Source organism: Haliaeetus albicilla, chromosome 5 (assembly GCF_947461875.1).
Source record: "Haliaeetus albicilla chromosome 5, bHalAlb1.1, whole genome shotgun sequence".
NCBI lineage: Eukaryota > Metazoa > Chordata > Aves > Accipitriformes > Accipitridae > Haliaeetus > Haliaeetus albicilla.
This window is the reverse complement of record NC_091487.1, coordinates 11,605,402-11,627,887: the sequence shown is the minus strand read 5'-3', so window position 1 is coordinate 11,627,887 and position 22,486 is coordinate 11,605,402. Positions and strand designations below refer to the sequence as shown.

General features: G+C 37.1%; 1 protein-coding gene across 3 annotated transcripts in view; it reads left to right on the top strand.

The window, feature by feature from the left end:
- TDRD9 (tudor domain containing 9) overlaps window positions 1-22,486 on the top strand; it is an 87,149-nt gene that overhangs the window by 10,469 nt on the left and 54,194 nt on the right. For all 3 annotated transcript variants that reach the window (XM_069783329.1, XM_069783330.1, XM_069783328.1), the window contains exons 2-5: window positions 11,718-11,824; window positions 18,714-18,811; window positions 19,230-19,451; window positions 21,938-22,060. In XM_069783329.1, the coding sequence (XP_069639430.1) occupies window positions 11,718-11,824; window positions 18,714-18,811; window positions 19,230-19,451; window positions 21,938-22,060 (550 nt within the window). The remainder of the gene's footprint in view (window positions 1-11,717; window positions 11,825-18,713; window positions 18,812-19,229; window positions 19,452-21,937; window positions 22,061-22,486) is intronic.

Below are 22,486 nucleotides of genomic sequence, written 5' to 3'. Positions count from 1 at the left end.
TTGCTTCTACTTCTGTATGCATTTCAGATCTGTATTCAGGAAGAGATGACTGCTCATGTGAGGCTGGTATTGGGAACTGGAACTTAAAAGTAGAGCAGTATTTTATGCAGTTGCTAGCCAGTGTTTAATCCTGGAAGCTTTGTGGAGAGTTAAAATTCCATCCAACTGTCCCTAAATGTACTCGTCAGGATGGAAGTTTTGGCTTGACTTTGGCTGATAGTGGGTCTGTTCCCTGAAGGCATTACTGAGTTTGCCTTTATTAGTAACTAGAGTTATTGTTATGATTTAACTGGGGGAGGGAAGGCTATATTTTGATTCCTCTCATTAATTTTTAGGCAGTTCCTAAAATTACAATAATAAAAGTAAAAATGGTGTGAAATCTTTACTATTTATCTTTAGGTTCTTGCTCCTCCCACCCCTCCCCTCCTTCTTTGACTCATTATTGGGGAAAAAATGTTTTGGTCTCCTTAACATTCATCTAGCAATCTTGCGCTTTTAAATTTTCAGAGATGCTGTGTTTTTAAAAGTGATTTATGGTCTTAAGCTTCTGAATCTCTCTTGTCTGTGGCATTTCATCTCATTACTCGCGTAAATATTCTAAAAGTTTCAGTCCTACCACTTTTGCTTTCTTACTGTAGCATACCAAAACAATATTTTTATAGTTTCAGTTTCCCTTTTCTGAATTTTTTCTTTGACAGTTTTAGTGACTAAAACACATAATACTAGAGTGAGACCATAGCATTAGTTCTATAATGATGAATAATTTTCGAGTTTTTTAACAAGCCATAATTTACTCTGCCACTGCACCAGAGTATTGTTTGCTAATTGATTTTTTTTCCTGTAAATTAACCCTAATTGTCTTTGTGTGTAATATAAAATGGAAACTGAAGATTCTTTGAACTTTTTTTAAGAACTTTCCTTCAACCTTGTTTTACTTTGTTTTCCTAATTTTTGAGGCAAGGAATGTAATTAATTCCTTAAGCATCTGTTGTTTCTATAACTTAATAATTTTCTTTAAACTGCAGTGAATGATACCTCCTCCTATGTAGATAAATCAGAAGGGGTCTCTTTTCAAATAAGCATTTCTTATGCTTTCTCTTTAACATAACCACACCTTTTTCTGTAACATATTTTAGGCTTGTTTTCTGATGCTGTTCTCAAATTGAACTGAGGGAGCAGCAAGAGTTGCTGGAGCCAAAGTGCAGATTTCCTTTCATAAATCAATTCAGACAGTTTTAGTGGTCTTTCCTTTCTTGCTATGGCAGGTCCAGGTTCATCAGCAAAGAGCCTTATTCCAAAAAAATAGCCTTACAAGAACACATGCTAATTGAAAATTGATTGGATAGATAAGGAGATAAGGGTGGCAGCCAGTGGATAAAATGGGATCTCTTTCCTTGCATCCCTGTGTAAGACACACAGGTTATTTCTTTCTATTTTAAAATGGCTATGTACAGAACAGACTTTTTTAAAACCTCAGTGATAGCTTATTTTTATCCTGTGGACTTCTTGGTCCCCCCTAAAAAAATGCATTCCAAAGTGTCAGTGTCATCTTCTTTCTCCTGTAGTCATTATTCTCCACCGAATCCCAAGTAAACGGGAGGTTCACACCAAACAGTTCTTACTTTTTCAACTAGTTGTCAATTCTGCCATTTGACATTATGTTTCTCAGTCAGTTGGTTAGGAGAATGCGTAACCTGGTTTGTGGAGGTGTTAGACAAGGGAAGGAGAAAAGAGGAATATCTCATGTTTTCCTCTTTCTTAAGAGAGTACAAAATACTTTTTCTAGCAATTCCATAAGCAGTAACTAAATGATTGTATTGCATTGTGTGTATGGTTTCCACTGCAGATTACTCTAGCTATGTAAGTAAAATACTCATGTACTTTTCAGAAGCCTTTTTCTGAAATGACAATAGAAGTTTAGGCCTGTGGAGAAGCTCTGAATACATCTAGCATGGCCATGCATTGGCTTGTCTCCTGTGCCTTCAGACCATATGAAGAAAAAATGCTTCACCATAAGAGTGGTTGAATAGAGCTAGCCAATCTAAAATAGAGGTTTGTGTGACAGAGCTTGTGTGTAAGGAGGTTGTTAAACTTTTGCAGCAGTTCAGGTGAGTGAAGACAACCACACATGAAATGATAGAGCAATCTAAATGCATCTCTGCAATAGTGACTGCTTTGTTGTGGTGAGGATTTCTTACGAGTTATGGTGAATATATTTGGTTTCCCCATGGCTCTTAGCTCTGCTGGTTTCATGACATTTGGCTTACAAATACAGAAGTGAGGAATCATTGAGGTAGCTTAACATACATTCCGATAGTTATATGAGTACACAAAGTAAGCATAATTTACATGAAATTACTCTAGAATAGATTAATATGGAGGCGTGTGGGTGTTTTTCCCTACTGGCTTCAGTAAATGTAGACACAGCCTCTAATTTAGAAGGTGATCTTCCTAATGACTGACTCTGTGGGTCACCAGTCAATAACGAGCATGCCCTGGTGTGTGTGGCAGAACAGTGCCTACTGGGGCCACGTGCTCTGTTTATAACTGTCTTTTACTCATAAAAAAAATTAAGTATGAGGTGCCGTTCCATTTATTGCTTGATTCATTCTAGTTAGTAGGAAGCATATTTAGGGAGTCTGTTACTGGTTCTTACTTGATTGAGGGGAAAGGAGCATCAGTCTAGTGTGGTATTGGTACATGTCATCTTTAAAGGATTCCTTCTAAGATAGTGCTGCATCCATGGTGGCAGCTACGTTCTGGGTGTGTTTGGTATTGAAGAGATGCATCTGAACCCGACACTTGCTGTGAGAACCCTCAGTTTCAAAGTGGTTTTGTTCAGCCACCTGTGTGGCTTGGTGTGAAGGTGTGGAAGTCCAGTTAGTGGCTGTAATCTTTAACCTGAAAATGTCTGGTACTCAAAATGTCTCATCTGTTCTAGGAATTCCTCTTTTGCCTCTTCCTGTTTGACAGACATCACAGTTGTGAGGGGGAACTTTATGATTAAGATATTCTGGAATCAAATAACTGGTGTGAGGCTGCAAAGGTTTAGCATTTACTTAAATAGAAGTATTTCTTGCTTTTAAATTTCTTCAAGGTTAAAACTTCTGGACCTTTCCTTGTCAATGCTCTTCCAGTTTTATATCTTACCGACTAGAAGCCCTCTGCTCTATGTTGAAGGCATAGCACAACTATAGAGTAAGAATATTTACATATACTTGTGATGTAAGTACAGCAGACAACTTACAGATTTAAATAGCTGAAACTTAACACAGGGAAACAGAATGAATCAACGTGGGGTGTGTGTTCTGTGGGTGCTGAATATACCTGTATTTTAGCTTTGTTGATACAATAGCAAAGCATAACTCCAGAGGAGTACTTGAAGAGTAACAGTGAGGTGGTTTTGTGGATGTTTACAGGAAATGTCCTCTAGTATAAGCAGTAGCATTAGAGAAAAGTGGATCCTTACTTGAAAATCGTCATAGCTAACCTTAATACCAGCTACTTTAGAAGATGGGACTGTTAATGACAAGGTAGTATTTCTGAGTTAAAAAGAGGTGACAGAAGATGTTTATTTTATCCTGTCTGACGCTTTCTGAAATCTTTTGAAAGCTTTTTTAAAAAAAAACTAAGTAAAATAATCTCTTTAGTACAGGAAACTTAGATATTTGCATGAGGTGTGGTTAAGTTTTACATTCTGATTATGATCTTTCAATGCTACTGTGATAAATAATTTGCTGTCATGCAGAAGGCATATTCTTGAAACAGACTTAACATTCTTGCAAAATATGAAATTCTCACAAAGAAAAGTTCTATGGGCATCAGCTGTTTTCTCAGTGTAGTGTTTTCTTGTGAACAAGGATTGTTGTGTAACCATATTCTGGGAGAAAAAAGCTGCAAATCCAAGTCAGCTCTGAGTACAACAAGACTTTAGTCTTAACATATGTGTCTTAACATCACATACGCAAAGGAACTTCATAACTGACAACCAGGTCCTGTAATAAAAAAAGCCATCTAGTTAAACCTGGGGCTACTACTATGCCTATCTGTAAGAACTACGAATTGAATACTTATTCGTGCTGATTGAGTGTGCTGTTGGACAGCACTTTTTTTGGACAGAAAGCCAACTGAGAAGTTGCTGGTGCTGCACAGCAGTTAGATCTCCTCTCTTGTTAGGCCATGTGCTTTTGAACTGCCTCACTGAAGTGATGCTAGGTAAAAATGAAACCTTTGAAAAACGCTTCCATTTAACCAAATATTGCACTGGTGATGTGAGCAACAATGTGTGACAAATGGTGAGAACAGGTAGAGGAGAAGCTTGTTATTCTTCACTTTGGAAGATTTTATGGCGTCTCTACCATCTGAGATGCTGTTGACTCTTGGAGTTGAAAGAGGCAAGAAGTATAGTGCTCTTTATGAATGAGACTGATAATGACACACCAAGAAATTATCATCATCATCATTCTTACTTGACCAGAAGTGTTTATAGCAGGTCATAACCATTGCTAGCTAGCTAACATTTCAACACATTGGCATGGTGGTGTATGTTCTGTATTTCTTTGTTAGCATCTGCGGGTAATACGGTCACATACTATGGTTTGCTGGCTTGGATTTTGTGTGAAGGGCTGATACTTTATTCTTGTGAGTTAAGCCCAGTAGGCAGCTAAGCACCACACAGCCCCTCGCTTACTCCTTGCTCACCCCCAGTAGGATGGGGGAAGAGGAATGGAAGAGTAAAAGCAAGAAAACTTGGGGTTGAGATAAAAACTGTTTGAAGAAGAGAGAAAGAAAACAAGTGATGTGAAGGCAGTCACGCACCATCTCCCACGGGCAGACTGATGCCCAGCCAGTTCCTGAGCAATAGATGGCAAACCTAACTGAAACTTCCCTCTTTTCCCTTTTTATTGCTGAGCATGGCAGTATAGGGCATGGAATACCACTTCGGTTAGTTTGGGTTATCTGCCTGGTTTTGCCCCCTCCCAACCTCTTGCGCATCCCCCAGTCTATTCACAGAGGGACTGCAGTGTGAGAAACAGAGAAGGCCTTGATGCTGTGCAGACACTGCTCAGCAATAATTAAAATATTCGTTTTAGGAGTATTGTTTTGATCACAAATCTAAAACACAGTGTCATGGAGCTGCTATGAAGAAAATTAACTCTATCCCAGCCAGCCCCAGAACAGTTACATAGAAAGGCTACCAATGCTACCAGTCATCTGAGAAAAGCGAGATTTCATTTTTGTAGCTATCTGTAGCTAGCAGGTTGGATGATTTGCTTCCACTTACAAACACAGCCCAGCTCTTTGGATTTAATGATCAACTTTGCAGTGTGTTTTTTCTTTTGATTTGACAGAACAACTCGTAGCTGTTTCAGGCTGCAGACAGATGGTGAGTCTACCTCCTCTGATCGCTTCAGACAGCGTTTGACTACTGCTTTCACTTTTTAACAACTATGAACAAAGCTTGCCATGAGTCTACATGAGAGGTCTCTTGGTAAGACTCCTTGTTTTGTCCTTTGCTGTGACAGCTAACAACAGTAATAATTCTCTTTTAACAGTGTTAACTGACAGAAAGTTGTGTAAGCTATCATTGTACTTCTGTTGCTGTGATGAATAAAATCAGGACATACCTGAAGCTCATTTATTCCAGTTGGACTGTCTGTAGCATTAATTTCTTTGGTGCTGGTGAAACTTCACTAATAGGTAGGGGAGTTACAGGTGTCAGTTTGAAATTGAGGGGATCTTGCGTTTGATACTGGTCTTCATGGGCATTTTTTAATTCAGTGTAGTCTCTTGTATTTTATTCAGAGATTTATTTAAGCTGGATTTTACCAAGTTGATAACCAAATGCTTTTGTTTCCATCTTCTTGTTATGGGGATTTTTTTTTTTTTGCTGTTTGGTCAAGTTCCTTGCCTTTGTGGTCAGAAGGAAGGGATAAATTTTGAAGTTGTAAGGAGTGTAGATGCTTTGTGAATGTTGCTAAAGGATAAGAAACAATGCTTGATAGAGGAATTGTGCTTTTGGTTTAAGTTGTTAAATATGAACACCCATCTAACTGCTAATTCATAACTAATTATAACAACATTAATTTACAAAATTAACTGTTTCATGTGTGGTGGAGAGGTAGTTGCTGTGTGGCTTGTCACCATCTGCCACAGGTAATAGCTGCCCTCTTCCAAACATCCCTATTTGAGCTATGGCTGCAGAAAGAGGAGCTCATCAACAGCTCATTTCCAAGAAGGGTCCGGTTCTTTGAAGGCCAGCAGTAAATCTAAGTCTCCCCCACTGACATAAAATCCCAGAGCACTATACAGTAAATTTGAGGATTTGGGCTGTTTTGTTTTGGCATTTGTGGTTGTTACTTTTCTTGGTTTTTAACTGTGGGTAAGGTGGAAGATGGAAGGTCTTGCAGAGCTGTTAGTTTGACATAGAAGAAATATTTCTGAGATACTGAGTTTACACAGTCTATCCAAATCCAAAAGTTTGCTTTTGAGTTTTTCAGGATTTTGCACAGTAGTTTTAGTGCACTCCCTCTCTCTCTCTTCCTCCTCAGCTAGTTAAGGTTTTGAAACAGGAGCTCTGAATAACTGCTGAGAGGAAGAGCAGTGTAAGCCTCTAGAATGCCTATATACGAAGACTTTATCACTAAATCTAGCTAATTACATTTTAGAACAGTTTTTTTGAGTGGAAAAAAGCATGTACCTCGTTGATTCTTAGATTCTTAAAATAATCTGTAAATCACTTTGTAAAAATCTGTATTTTAGTATTTAATAGATTTCACTTATTCTGAATTCTATTAATAGTCTTCTATTTTTGCAACTGAAGCATTATGAGTTTTGAATGACAGTACATTATTTCTTTAAAGTTAGTGTATTTCTGCAGGTAACACCAGTCTTCTAAAAGTATGGAATGCCAACTGTCAGTCAGAAGGAAAGTAATTTTTAGTATGTCCTTCAGTAAACCCAGTGGAAGGTTATTTACTGTCACTGCAAATGTTCAGTTATGTAAAGTGTCACATTATTTTAGTTTCAGAAAAGAGGCTTTGAAACAGTCTACTGTATATATTGTACTAAAATTGTACAGCAAAATATAGCTCTGTATGCTATAAGGCTAAGTGTTTTTTCAAGTGATTTCCCCCCTCCAGAGACCTCTAAGTAGGTGGACAGCTTGTGTGTGTGATAGAATACATGACTTCGGGCAGTCTTTCTCTTGTGATCTGTGAAATGAGTGACACTAGTTTTATGTTCAGCTCCCAGCCCCATGTGAACAGGGGTTTTTGTGTCAAATGATGCAGAACGTAGGTAAGCAAAAAGTACATCTATAAGAATTTTCTAAAACACAGCCCTAGAACACTTGGATTTTTCAGTTGTTTGTCTCTAAGATGGAAATGTTCTTGAAGTTATATGGCCTTGAATAGGAACTTCTACCCCAAAATTAAATAATTAATACAAAGTTATCTGAAATTGGATAAGCAAGCATCTTAATCCTTGGAATTTCATTACATACTTGAATATTTTCTTTATACAATCAGGTTTGCTGCATAAGCAGTGTTAGTTTTTTTCAGGGAGTAAGGCTCTGTGTATCTGTTCATTTAATAAAGCTTTTTTTGAGCATCACTTCTAGAGCCTGTGTTCAGTGTATGCATTGGCATTGTAGTGTATGTCACTGAAAAGAGACAGACAAATTACCTGTCACAGTTATGGTTGAGATTGGGTAATTGATTCTACTTTTGATAACTAAGTGTATGCAGAAATGCTTTGGTTAATATTTCAGATGCTCAAATACAAAAATTTACTGAATGTACTCTGTTATGATGGTCTCGTTGACTTATTAGAGGTCATTCTGTAGCTTGAGGAAAAGTAAGACCTTTCTCTAGCTGAATTTATTTAAAGCAAGGCACCCTCAGTGTATTTGAAAGCATTTACAATTGGATGTGTCAACAATTTCTGGTGTTAAACTGTGTTTTCCTTCTAGTAATTCCCCTGAAGTGGCAGCTGTATTTAATTTTGTTTATGAAACTGAATTTTCCTTTAAACCCAAATCAATATTTAATAAGATTTTGTCCCAATCAAATGCTCAAAGTTAGTTGAAGTAATCACATATACCAAGATCAGTCACACTTCAGAAAAAAGTTATAGAAGTTAAACCACATGGTGAAGAATAAGGAAAGTATCCCATTATCTCTTAAGAAAAGTGTTGATTCTCTTCCAAAAAAGGTGTGCTGTGTACTACCTTTTTGCCTGGACAGAAAGCCTCCTACTGGCTGCTGCTCGTCAGGCTCAAAGCTCCCATTCTTATGAGAGTATTTTCCAAAATGGGTAGGTCTTGAGATGTGTACACCTTCATAGGTAGCTGACGTATTGTTTTACAGATGCTAGGATATATCAAGAGTTACTTGTTGATTGATTGTGTTCTTAGTGCTTTAAAATTTTGTCTGCCTTTGTCCATTTACTGTGGACATAATGTCATATGTTTGCAGGTTCAGCCACAGAAATCTGGCCACTTTTGAGGATGAAATGTGCCCTTGATTTGAGTGAGATCAAACTGTCACCTTCTGTTTTTTTAAATGAGGGGGAAGGAAGAAAAAACAGAACATCGAAAGTGTCTGGCATTTCCTTAAATTGATAACTTTAAATTTTCAGTAATTGTGTTAGTGACAAAAATGCTTTTTTACAGCCTCTTAATTTGGTAAAATTCTGAATGTGTTTCATATATGCAGCTGAAAAGCTGTTGTTTGCCAATGTTGCAATGCTTTGGAGAGATCAAAAGGCCTGGGGGAGTCTAAAAGTAGGTGAGTGCAGAGGCTAGAATCCGGAGAGCCTAAAGAATATATGCTGTAACAGGGCAGGTGTACTCAAATGTGGGTTTTCACCATGTCAGAGAGAGCAGAAATGGGGAAGAGAACTGGTGTATCAGACAGACACACACTTCATAAGTAGAATCCAGAAAAGCCCCTTCATTAGTGTCCTTTCCTAGCCTGGAATAGATTTGAATTTTATGAATCTTGTCATTCCTTTGCTGTCAGCAAATGTCTGTTGAAACTCATTAGAAAAATGTTGTATCCCTTTCTGTTTGTCCAGGTATATATAGAATGATAGAATCATTTACGTTGGAAAAGACCTTCAAGATCATCAAGTCCAACCATCAACCATGCCCACTAAACCATGTCCTGAAGTACCCCATCTACTCTCTTCTATATAGGATCATACCTCGTATTGATGGCTTATTAATGATTATTTGAAAGGATTGTATCATTCAGATGACTTAGGAGAGCACCAAAGGGCTTCATAATGAATTTTTTTCCCCTATTTTGCTTAAAAAATAACATTATTCTGTAGGCTTTTAATTTTATTAAAGCTGCAAAGTTCAGCATTAAAACATTGAGAAATGATGTAATGAAGGTTGTTTGTTCATTTCATATGCCCATATGCAGTTTTCCAATTGCATATTATTTTCCTCAAGACTGGCCTGATTCAGTGCATCGAGTGAGCAATGTTCATTCTTAATGACTGGCTATTAAATATTTTCTTTATTCATTGTGTAGCCTGAGGTTTATTTACTGCACGCTGTTTTCTGAAGATAGAAAACCTAATTTCTGAAAGAAAATATCCAGATATCCAAACAAAAATTGATGTATTTTCACAAATCACCAAGGTCATACTGTCCTTGTTTTCCTGGAGCTGTACAAGCAAAGGTCATAAGCACATCCGTACTTCCATGAGCCCTTTTTGAAATGCTTAATACTCCATCTCCAGGAGCATTTAGTTGAATATATTTGGTATTATATAAAACTGTTTCTTAGCTGACTTCAGCTGCTGCTTAAATAACTGATGCTTCTGCAAGGTCTTTACAGCAAATGAGGTACACAGTCCTACCCCTCAGTGGAAGCTTTTTGTTGAAGTGATTTCCTTGCTATTGGTCAGGGCTCTGACAGTTGAGTAACACCTGCTCCTCCATGACAGCATTTACTGTCTTAATCAGATGGCTTTTTTCCTTGTGGAAGACTGAAGGACAAGTTGTATTTACTGCATAACCAGGTTTTGTTGTCAGAAGATGCGTGTCCAGTGCACTCAGTGAGGCTGCAGTCTTATGGAAATGAAGAATAATTGGTTATATCACTAAAATCTGTAGCATACAATGCTGCCAAATTGAGATTGTGTGGCTAAGCTCAATTATGTTATTTTCAGCTGCTGAATGCTTGACTTTGATACCTTCATTGTACTTTTGGGTTTTACTTGTGTTTAATATACGTTCAGTGGAATAACCTACTTAAACAGTCTGACATGATGTGTATGAACTCTTCTGAATTGTACCTTGGATTCAGGCCTGTTGTGGAGTGTTGCCTGTCCCAGCTGTTTCAGGAGGGTTCGAGTGATAAAAGTGTTGTAGTCTGCTTGCTGAAAGTAGGCAGCTGTTGCTCATGTATTGATTATGCAGATGCATGCAATCCCGTTGAACCCTGCGTTATCAGGATACTTGAGATCCAGGGAAAAATTGCCTTAGCTCTGTGCCTAAAATATTGTTAAAATAGGATAAGAAGCCATTTCTTTGACAGCAGTAGGTGATAAATACTTGGTGTTTCCTGTAGGAGGAAATAATGACTGATCTGAATGAGTAGTCTGTAGCAGAGCCAAGCTGGCAAAGGATTTGCCTTCTCAGTGAAGGTGGGTGCTCTGTGGCATCAAGATACCGTGAATTACTCTATGAGGAGAGCTGTGTGACACAGTGCCATGTTAAAAATCTCTTGTTTTCAGCTTCATTGTTTTTCGAGTCTGTTGTGTCGATTTCTTAACCCAAATAATAAGCGTCTGCAGCAGTATCCTTTGAAATGTCTCAAATACCAACAGAGAAACACATTTGCTCTGCATTAGCAAATTACTGCATAGCAAAAGCTTGCACTGGGCCTGGAGTTTAAATTTGTGCAAAACCATAGTTTTGACTTCTAGTTTGTATTTCATGTTAAAAAAAAAAAAAAGAAAAAAAAGAGAGAGCGCTTTTGATGTGTCTAAAAATCTTCTACGTTTAAGTTCATTCATGATTTAACAATCATACAATCATTGTATGTATGCTACTTTATTCTCCAGTGAAATCCATGTGGTTTTCTTCACGCTTTTTATGTAGAAGAGAATTTTTTTAATCCCATTTCATTCTATTTATGTTGTGGGTAGACTTTGTCTTGTGTGTAATAAATTTCCATAAAATTCACTGATTGGGTGATTGTGGTGTTTTGTTTTGTTTTGTTTTTTCCCCCGGTCGCCATCATCTCTTGGCTCAAAGACAAAAGTTCTTTCCTTAATGCTGCGAGATGATTGTGTTTACTCCTGCCTACTTCCCCTGTCCCCAGGAAATCATGCAAGAATTACACGTATTCTCTTAATTGTATTGTGTCAAGAATTGGTGAAACAGAGCTATTTCATCTTTGTTCAGAAGAAATTGTAGACTTCCATTAGGTGAGAAATTACTCAGTATAAAAACTTGAAACGATGATATTTTGGGAGCTCAATTCTTTTTTTAATCTAAACAAAAATATTTAGTGTGGCAGTTTCCTTAGGTTAGTATCTAACTGCAGAGATAAAATTTATTTCTGAAGTTTGCTTATTGAAGTAGTTCCTGCATGACATGGAGACTCTGAACTTACTGTATAATGCTGTTATTACCAGATATATCTGTGACTTAGATTAGGAAACATTTATTGATTTGTCATTTCTTTCCTCTCCAGGCTGCCTATCACCAAAAGCGTTGGAACTGAATATGCTAAAAAATACAGACAAGTGGAGGAACAGGAGCTAGATGTAGTTGGAAATGATCATCTTGTCTACAAACCAGGTAAAAAAAAAAAAAAAAAAAATTTGCTTCTTGTTATAAACTTGCATACACCTGTCTTTTTCCTCCTATCTCCTCCCGTAAACAGAACTATGAAACCTTATTGTGTATTTCTTGTTTGTTTAATGCTGTATGTGTGTTTGTTTTGTATAAGGTATGGTCCTAAAAAGTAAGCACCTTATTTTCTGGAAGCCACAATATATAGTGCTGTTGTATGCACATGTATCTCTGCATCTGGTTTATTGCATTGATATGGCTGAAATATATCTGCAAGGAAAAGATGCCACGCATTGCATTCATGTCTTTCTCTATTCTGTTTTCCCATTTTCTATCCATGTTTTTTCTGTGTATACTTGATTGTTGCTTTGAACTGCCTTTAGAGAGAAATTTGATTGCACTTCTTTCCTAGGAGCTCTGGTAAAAGTAGTGTGAGGCTGGCTCACTTGTCAGGACAGGTCAGCTTCAAACTCTTCCTGTGCCTCTTAATTTCCAAATTTGTTAATGTAGCTGATTTCCCAAGTAAAGGACATTTATGTGTTTTGTCTGTTCTGCGTGTCGTTCTCTGTAATACTTTTTGTATCCCTTTGCTGATATACCAAAAAATTGAGAAATTTTCTAGAAATTACTGTCCTTCAATGCTTCTGCAAATTGTATGACCTCTGGAACTCTGGTAAGTGATGAAGCCATTTGTTTGGCCTATCATCAGATGACAGGCAGTAGGTGCCAGGCAGTAGGTGCAGTTGACCTGTCTAGCATGTGCAGTGCATCTGACCATCTGTCCTAACCACAAAATACTGTCTCTTGTTCACTTGACATTACATAAAACTTGTGGGAGAGGAGGAGAAGGTATTGAAAGGTGAAAATGGGGGAATAAAGGGACTGAAAGAAGCTTTGAATGTTGTAGTTCAGGAATGTGGTGTTCCGTAGTCTTTCATGTGCTCTACTAGCAAAGGAAGGACAGCAACAAGTTGACTAAGCGTAAGTTCCTTAGATGTTTCTTTAGAAGTATAGTGGTATCGATTAATTCAAGGAAATACTGTAGATCATTTAATGTCCTTCAGGTATTAAATCAGAATTCTGCCTAAGGCAGGCCAGCAACTTTAGCAGCATGGGTTGCCTGCTTAATTTTGAACGGAACTGATGCTAGCAGTGTTCCTCCTGTAAAAGAAACAGGGTTATAACTTTTAGGAAATATTTCTGCATAGTCATCCTGGTACTTTTTTATAAATACCTATTTTCCCCTTGGTCTACCCTAAAATGTTTGTCCTTGAAATTTATACCTTCTAATATTTACTCTTGCCTTCCAGTTGTAACTTAAACAGCATCTAGTTAGCGAACAACCTTAAAAAATTACTAAAATTTTAGCATATACATACTCTCTTATTATTAATCTATTAGATGTTTTCATATGTCCCTTTTTTCCCTCTCTTCCCACTCTGTGTCATGGTCTGGAGTCTCAGTTGCTTCAGGATTGGTTCCATGTGGTGTTGATGTCTGCCTTCTCTTGTCAGTGCTCTGCTCCCAGCTCTATGCGATCCAGTGGGGGACTCTTAGCAGACTGGATAGTGATGGGACTGGAAGAATCTTACGGCATTCTGAGACTGAGCTGCCAAATCCCACCAAGGTGCAGAATAACACAAAAACTTCAGAAAATCCTGGTTCTTATTGCTATCAACTTTGATTTACAGACAGATTCAAGGATATTATGTTAGGATAATATAATAAAGATGATCAGTGAGTGAGCATGAGATTTGTAATGTTAATTTTATGGATTATGAATATATATGTTAATGAGACTGGTATTCTCAAATGGTAATATGTTCATCATGCAGATTTCAACAGCTCCAAGACCCATTTGTAACTATTAACTATATCAATCTGGAAGTGCATGTTCTATTTAAGAACATGAAAATTGTCATAAACAATCAAGGATTTATTTAGACCAGGCCCTACCACTTTAGCTGTGTTGAATAGAAATGTAGTCAAGAAATAAGCTGCACAACATGGAAATGAGAAGCTGATTTGCCCTAAAGGTTTCAGAGTTGGTAGCCCTTCTGTTGTTCTTTCTTTCTGAATTGCTGTTCTAACTGTAGATGATATCTTCTCTGTAAATTGACAGCCCATTTTAAATCTTGCAGAGTTACTGAAACTGTTGTGGTGTTTGCTTGTGCCTTGGTGTTTTATGGAGTTGTGTTGAGTTTAAATTTTGTGCTTTCCAGTTTCTTTGAAAGAGCATATGTTTTTATGCCAAGAGGACAAATAGAAATGCCTAACCTGCTTCTCTGTCAGGAAGACAGATCATGAGGGAACTGCATTTAGCATTCTGGTTTCTACGGAACATGGTAGAAATGATACTGCTGTGAAGAGGATGTTGAAGTGATTGAATAAAAGCAGAAGAAAATACTTTGTCACAACTGTTAGCCAAAACAAGTAGAGCATTAGCAGTTCTTCCCTGGGCCATTGGTCTAGTTCCACAGTAGGTACTGGCTGTTCCAGAATTAGACTTAGATGCACCTTTGATTCAGTGAGGTCACAGGATATTGTGCAGAGGGAAACCTTCCAGAAATATGTGTATGGAACACTTGCCTACTTTAATCATCCTATGGAAAACAGACTTTATTTTTTTAGAATTCTGGGTATTCTAAACTGTATGCAGTAAGAGTTTTACTCTTAAAGCCTCTAAAATCCTTAATAAATTCCCCTCTTTTTTTAAAGGATGCCTATATAATTGTTTTCATGCAACTTTATGGATGGCAGGCTTTTTTCCTCCATCTTCATTGTTTTCACACCATTAAATGGATCTCTTCTGGGGGTCTTCTAGGTCCTGGGTGAAGTAATTTCTTACAGAGAAAAAGCAATTTAAACGTTGTTTCTGACTAGGTTTCTGACATATGAAAAACTTAAGTTGTAGAGTTCCTTAAATGTTTCAGATTCAGAACAGATGCATGCCAGGAAAATAAATCATAGCACAGATCTTCACCCAAAACCATTTTGTATTGAAAATATGTGCGAGTCAAAGAGGTTTGCAATGGAGAACAGAAGACTCAGCAGCAAAGACTAATTACTTGTGGTATTTTCTTAGGAATTCTAATGTTACCTAGGGGCATCCTTCAGCAGTCAGCACTTCAAGACACACAACTGTTAGCCAGGTTTCCCCAGTCAGGAATGATAATTGCTTTGCCCAGGCTCTGGATTAAGCTCTTCAGGGCTCAGCCAGCAGCAACTTCATGTACTTCGCATTATGACTGAAACAGCATGAGTTACCGTGAAGTCCTTATGCTTTGTGGCTCAGTGTAGGAGCCTGGTTGTTTCCTGTGGCTTTCCTTTCTCATGAGCTTGCTTGCTAACTGTAATCACTTTGTGTGTTTGCAGCTCAGCAGAAGAATGCTTAGTGACACAGTAAGCATCTCGTTTGACTCTCCTAACCAGTACTTTCAAGTATATTTTTTTATGCATCTGATTTTTAATTTGCTTAGTGGCAGATACCAAGATCCAGCTGTACAATCTTTTCTTCCAGAACTGGTGAATGCAAAAATTTAATCTTGTGTTAAAGGATCTGTTCAAATTCAATTCAGCAAACAGGCACCAGAAGGAATACATTTGCTATATGGGCTACAATAACTGAGATACTGGAAAATTGCTCTTTCCATGGGCGATAGACTGTTTTAGTCATGGCAGTCAACATACCTCTTAAAGAACTTCAATAATAATTGATAAGGAAGTGAGCAGGCGAATTCATCTTTCCCATAACTGAGTTTTCACTTTCTTTTTGCACTGACTGAATAGAGAAATTAATATAATTATTTAGTCTGGATTGACATTAATGCTTCTTACACACAGAAATACTTTGTCATAAAACAGCGTGGTGGGCAGTTGTATGCTTCCTCAATTTACTGTTTTCAGGTTGGAAGTGTCCTGCGTTCTCTATATGTCAATCCAAGGTGCATGTTTGAGCGTGATATCTTATAAAGGTGTACTCCGGTTGGGTTTGTCCCAGTCTTAATAATGTTTTCCAGAAAGTATAAGGAATTGAAAAAGTGAAACTTTGTGCATTTATTGCTGATAAATATGTAGTCCTGTAGCTCCTTGAATCTGTAGATGCCTCTGTATTTGCAGAACTGATCTGTTTTTTTGAAAGACCAGCTCTCATTTTGGGTGTAATTACATAAACAGATGTTAAAAAAAAAAAAACAAAAAACTAAAAAAAAAACAAAAACCCAAACCAAACAACAGTTGAAGGTAGTTAAACTGTGTGGTATAGAGTCCACAGCTGAATGGTTACTTAAATGAGTAGAATAAACTCGGAACTTTCATAGGGGTGTATTTTAAAGTATTTCTATTCTGCAGGGAGTCTTCATTGTTCAGAAAAACAGCTTTCATTAAAAGAAAAAAAAAAAAGGCAAAAGTTTAAGGTCTTCTAAGATGGTTACCCAAGTTCCCAATCCCAGTTTTGTTTTTTCACTAATGATCATACTGGATTTCAGAAAAAGTTTGTCATCAGTTTGTTAGAGTGGGCCTTTTCATGGCTGCTTGGGTCATGTCAGTGTTCATCTGAAGTTGCCGGTTTACTCTGAGGCCCAAGACTGTACTGTCTGCTCTAGATGGATGTCTCACAGTTGTCATCGTATTAGTTCCCCAGGCAAACTCAGTAATTTTTCTTTCAGTTTAAGCACAGAGTATATGTCTTGAAGAGAAAAAACCCAAACCATACAGTTTTTAGTACTTGCAGCATCTACTAATATAGTTATATGGCTGCCAGTTCTCAAACTCTGTATATTGATGGTGGCTGACATTGGATGACCATTTACTTTTGGTATAATTTTTTTCCAAACTTCTGTGCTTAGGAGAAGGTAAGATATTGCTGTCCTAGAACTGTCATATAAAAAGCAAAAAAAAAAAAAAAAAGTTATGTTTCATCAGTGAAAAAAAAAAAGAGTTATACAAAATTGATTAAATTGATCTGATTATTCGGCAGGTACATGAATACTGGTGGTTGTTTATTTGTTTCTGGTTTGTTCCTTTGTATTTTTTAAATAATTCTTAATTTTAGGTTAATGATTTCTTATTAATACACTGGGGTTTTACTGAGTTAGAGAATCTTATAATGTGAATCCTACTATTTAAGGTGGTTTTGTCGTCCGTCCGTGTCCCCCCCCCCGCCTTTTTTGTCAGCACTGTTGTAGAATTGCTGCTGTCCTCTGTTGTATACTTTTAACACATTTTTCAAAATTGCAGTTGTTACATGGAAAACCTGATAGAGGTGGGAAGGCTATGCTGCTTTAGCAGGAATATGCTGACACTGGGTTCTTTTCCCTAGCAGCTTGAGGCTTCTTCCAGCATTGGTCAAACGATGCAGAGCTACTGATGTCTCAGTAGTGACATGTTTGTGCCAGAGGGAAGCTAGTCAGCCTTTGTACAGTGTTGTTGTGACAGAATGCTACATATGAATTTTCCTGGGGAATATATTTAGAAACTTGACGAGAAGTATTTTAAAGAGAACTGTTAATATTTTCAAGGGATGCTGCTATTAAGGTCTGTTTTGTATGTGTTTAGTGGTGCTAAGTTAATCACTGTGCAATGATCACCTGTAACTTGCGTTACACAGAATCTAGGTAAAGAACCTTTCTTGTTGGAGAGTGTGGCTTTAGGAGAGCTTTGGGTTTTAGTGCTTTATGAAGCTGTCTTAATGAACTGTCTAGCTTTTGGGGGTTTGTTTTAATGTGGGAATAAGTTATTTTGTATTCCTTGACACTTGAAGACAGTTTGGGGGATTGGAGCACATTCAGGTATGGTACAGAGACAAAAGAAGCTGTTCTGCCTGCTGCTGCTTCACTGCTGTGTGAGATTGTTAGTAACCTTTCCAAAGAAAGGGATCTGTAACTGTGCAGTCAGGTATTTAGGCTGTAGCCTTTATTTTACAGTAAATATTGCCTTTGTAAAAAGAATACTAGATTTCTTTCCCACTACTCTATGTATTTCTTAGAGAAATAACATGACATTAAAAAAAGTGAAGTCTTAAGTTTTTATTATCTGTATGCAAATAAGTAAATTTCACCATAGTACCTGGTGAAATGCATTTGAGATAGAAAGCATTTCTGCCTTTGATTTCAGTATAGTGGGGTTTTTTTTGCCAAATTGTCTAATTGTAACTTGCAAAGTTGTTGCTTACCAAAGTCTTGTCCTGGTTTTCCCGTTCTACACCTGCCTCTGCACCTGTTTAGTCACGCTTTTGTTTTTCATGGTTGAACTGACAGCAGACTGCAGAGCAGAAACTTATGGTAGCACTGTATGATTTTTGTTCTGTATTACCCAGTGATAATGGTGACTTAACTGCTGCCAAGAGACTGCAGAATCTAGTATCACCTTGAAAGGTCATTGTGATACTTACCAGACTTGTTTTAATTGCCAAGTGGTAGAAATATAGTGGTGGTCTTATCAAATTATGGGTTATTTTGTACTGTGGATTCAGTAGGCTTTAAGGGAAACAACACATGGGTACATGAATAAGGCATATTTTTTTCAGTATTGTCAAAAAAGTTCTTGGGAATGGGTAGTTTTGGCAGTTACAATGCAAAATGTGCAAAAATACTGTTTTCTTTAATTAAAAGAAAAGCACATAGAATTATGGAATTGTATGCATCTTTGACACTGATGGTGGCTTATACACAGAAGCAATGATTTTCAGAGCTGCTGCCAGTAAAACAGCAGTTGCATAAACACCGAAAATGTCTTCAATCTACTATTATTAAAAAGTATTAATTCTATTAATACTCATCAACATGTGATTAAAATTTGATAAAAGTTAGGTTTCCAAACACTGTGATCATATTCTCCTGCTGGTCGTTCCCTTTCTCTATTGAAATAACTTACTCTTGGTTATTTTTATGCCTAGATACTTCATTGTCTCAGTGTGAATCAAGTGATCGGACTTCTATACCAATAACTAACTGTAAATGTGTGGATACGCCTATAGCCAAACACAGGGAAGAGGTAATTTTGTTGTATTTTCTCTCATTACGGAATAAAGCTGAAAATCATGTTTTGTTTTGTTGGGGTTTTTGTTTTGGTGTTTTGTTCCTGTTTTAAGCATTGTACAAAACCTTTGTTCATTGTACAAAACCATTGTATAAAAATTCTTAGAGGAAGAAACATTGCCGTTATACTTTCTGTTTATAGGTATTTATGTAAAATATGTACATGAATGCATGCCCATGTTCTTTTCTGTGATCTCCTAATGTGTTTTAGGAGTCCAGTTATCTACAGATGCCTAGGAGATGATAGAAAATATGGCACAACATTTTATAGAGATTTGATATGTGGCCTGGAAGCTATTGATATTTCAAATCTGTTTGAAATCTTCTTTGACTTGTTTTGTAGACTTACAATTTTTCTTGAAAAATTGTTTCAGATAGTGTCTCTGATACAAAGCAATTCAGTTGTGATTGTACAAGGAGCAACTGGCAGTGGTAAGAGCACACAGATTCCGCAATATATTTTGGATTATTGCATTCAGCAGTCTATCTACTGCAACATTGCTGTTACCCAGCCTCGGAAAATTTGTGCCAGCAGCATTGCCAGGTGGATTAGCAAGGAACGCTCATGGACACTAGGTGGATTTGTAGGATACCAGGTATAAGAAAATTTCAAAGTTATTTAAAAACACATTTAAAAGTACTGTATCGTCTTTCTTGATTACTTTTAAGTGTATCTAGTGTACTGCAGAAATGTTAGAGAATCTGCTTTTAAGGTGGAATTGCAGGTTTCTAGCCGTCTGCTGTTAAACATTCGTAATTAAATGTTTAAGCTTTTAAAGTTGAACAACTATAAATGCTAGTGAGCCTCCAACAGACATATTTAATTGCCTGCATTCTGATAATTGGACACATCTATATTATTAATCATTGAAATTGTTGCAGGAGAACTATATTCTGTCATTTTCCCTTTAAAATTCTTCATTAACATACTTGATTTGTTGACATTACTACATTTACCTGTCACTTATGTCAAAACTTCCATGCATTTATGGCCACATTGTTTTGTGAATGTCCATTTGTTTCTTCTTAACGTGGAAAAACTTGAACTAGTTTTTCCCCTTAAATCTACCTCCTTTCCTTTTGTCCAACTTGGTTTCAAACTCAGTTCTGTTCCTCCGTTTATAACCTTGATGCCACTTTCATCTTTTGACACGGATACTGGTGCTTTAATCATCTCATTGTCAGTGACCAGAATAAACTGCTGTGATCATTGTTTCACTGGTAGTTTGACAATAGCTGTCTGTGGACTGGCTTCTCTGAGTCCTAAGGCCAGTGGGTTCACATTGGTGGTGGGAGGATGTTCATGGAGAGTCATCTGCTTCTGGAGTTCTTTGCTGGGAGGAATACATGTTGATTTCTTCTTCCTCTCTTCTTCATGCTTTTTCTTGTTGTTTTTTCTTTTTTTTGTTTGACTTAGGGTCATATGTATATATGTTTTCTAACATGCATTTACAACTTGCTTTTTCTTCATTGGTCTGCACTCCAGGTTACATCCAAATGTACTACATATAGTACCATTTATGTATGTTAGATGTCTTCTCTTTGTTACCTATAAAAAGAATTTCGTCCAGTTCCAGGTGTGAGGGGTTTTTATTTTTAACTGACCATTACAGATTTGTTTATAGTATGCGGTCTACAGTGCCAAGCTTCCACCCCATGTGTTGTCCCACATCTGCTTTCTTCTGTGTGACATCCTGTCTTTCTACTTCCCAAGGTCTCTGCTACTGTACCAGGCCTCTATATCTCTACACTACACTAAATTGCTGTTGCAACTATACCAAGTAAAGCAAAGGTGAAGGCAGGTCAAGAAAAGGTCAAAGAGAGACAGCCTGACATGCCTTAGTCCTGAGGCCTTGCAAACTCAGTACAAAGCTTACAGCCTGTTACTAGTAATAGCAGTATTATACTACAGGGCTATGGAGATACGTCAGCTTCATTTTCCTTTCAAAACAATCTTTATTGTCCTTCATACTGAATGCTTTTCTTTGTCTAAGTATCAAATCTTAGTGGTTTCTTTTGCTATGTCTACAACTGTAGTAGGAAAAAAATATTTTTCCGTTTTTTTATGAAACTCTGAAGTTTAATTTTTCCACAGGTAGATTGGAAGACAAAGTAAAAATACTCTTTATGCTCATTCACTAAGTTTCAGTTCTGAGAGGTGAACACTCCAGATAATTCCATGAGAAGTATGATCTGACATTATCTCAAATTTTAACTACGCCAGTATTAATAATCTTCAGGCGTCATTTTGTAGAATTACTGTGGGTTATGTATGTTGTTTTTTTCAAAATAGTTTCTACAGAAAGTCTTTTCTATAATTTGATACCTTGTATTAATTAGTCATAAAATTGCTAAATTGATTCATTATGCTAATGAGTCTTAAAGACATAAAATGGTCCTGTGCTTCCAAACTGTCTTCAAGACAGTATGTGTGGATGTGCTGTGCTTGTTTTACAAGCACTTGCGTGAGCTGAGCAGAAATGGAAGTAGAACAGTTGAGTGTAGACTCATCTGCTCTAGGTTGTTGTAAAAGCTGAAAGTGAAAAGATGATCATGGCTTTCCCTGCCTGCCTTGGTAGGTAGCACCTGAGATAGCTAATGTAACAGAAGTATTTTAGAAATCAAAACACCATTTACCATAAGGTTGTAGAACTTTCAGGAATAGGTTGCCTGGTCTTGGTGATATCTTATGCCTCTTTCCTTTTCTCCTGTCCAGTAAGCAAACTATATTTTGGCAAAATCTTTTTCTTGCTCTGTATATTAGTGGAAAGATAACATGTATGTACTTTCAAAAGCTTTTGAGGAATTCTTAGACTAGAGCCCCCAGCAAGGAATTGTGATCCTTTACTCTATAAACTTCAGGGTTTTAAATTTTTTTTTTTTTAATTTCTCCCAAATAAAATGTTTGTGGTTGACTGGTTCTGGGCTTTAAGAACACAGCTGTGCAGAGGCTTTGACAAATTTGAGTGAATAATTTTGATGAGTTTGCACTATATTTCATTTTGAAGTTCTTCCAGATGCCTGTTCCTGTGAATATGTTAAATATCTATTCCTATCTATGTTATTTTTCTCACTGTGTTAGGTAAGTTTAGAGAACGTTTCCACAAAGGAGACAAGGTTGCTGTATATGACAACTGGAGTTCTTCTTGAGAAAGTAGTTGGTGCCAAAAGCCTAGCTGAATTCACACACATTTTCATCGATGAAGTAAGTTGGTGGAAATAAGTTTAAACTTCATATTAAGAAAACCTTCTTCTCTTTCGTCTTTCTGACCATGCTAGAGAAAGAAAAATACAGACATCTACTTGTAAAGATGCTTTGTATAAGTTGTCTGAACTAACACTTCTTGAAATACGCTTGTCTTGGCGATCCTTTGAGCAACAAAGTTCAGAACTGAGGGTGTGGGGAGGATTTTGGGGAGTGCTTATCTTGTGATACGAGTGGCTTAAAATGTTTTCTGAAATCCGCTGTGTGGATTTCAATAACGTGTATGGCTAGGCCTATTAAGAGGAGGCAGGTAGTTTTTACTCACTTGGTTATTATTGCCCTTAGAGTCTTTACTCTTCATCAATGTCCTGAAAAATAAAATAGTTCTCTGAAAGTTCTCTGTCTTCTGGCTGGATTTACAGCCCA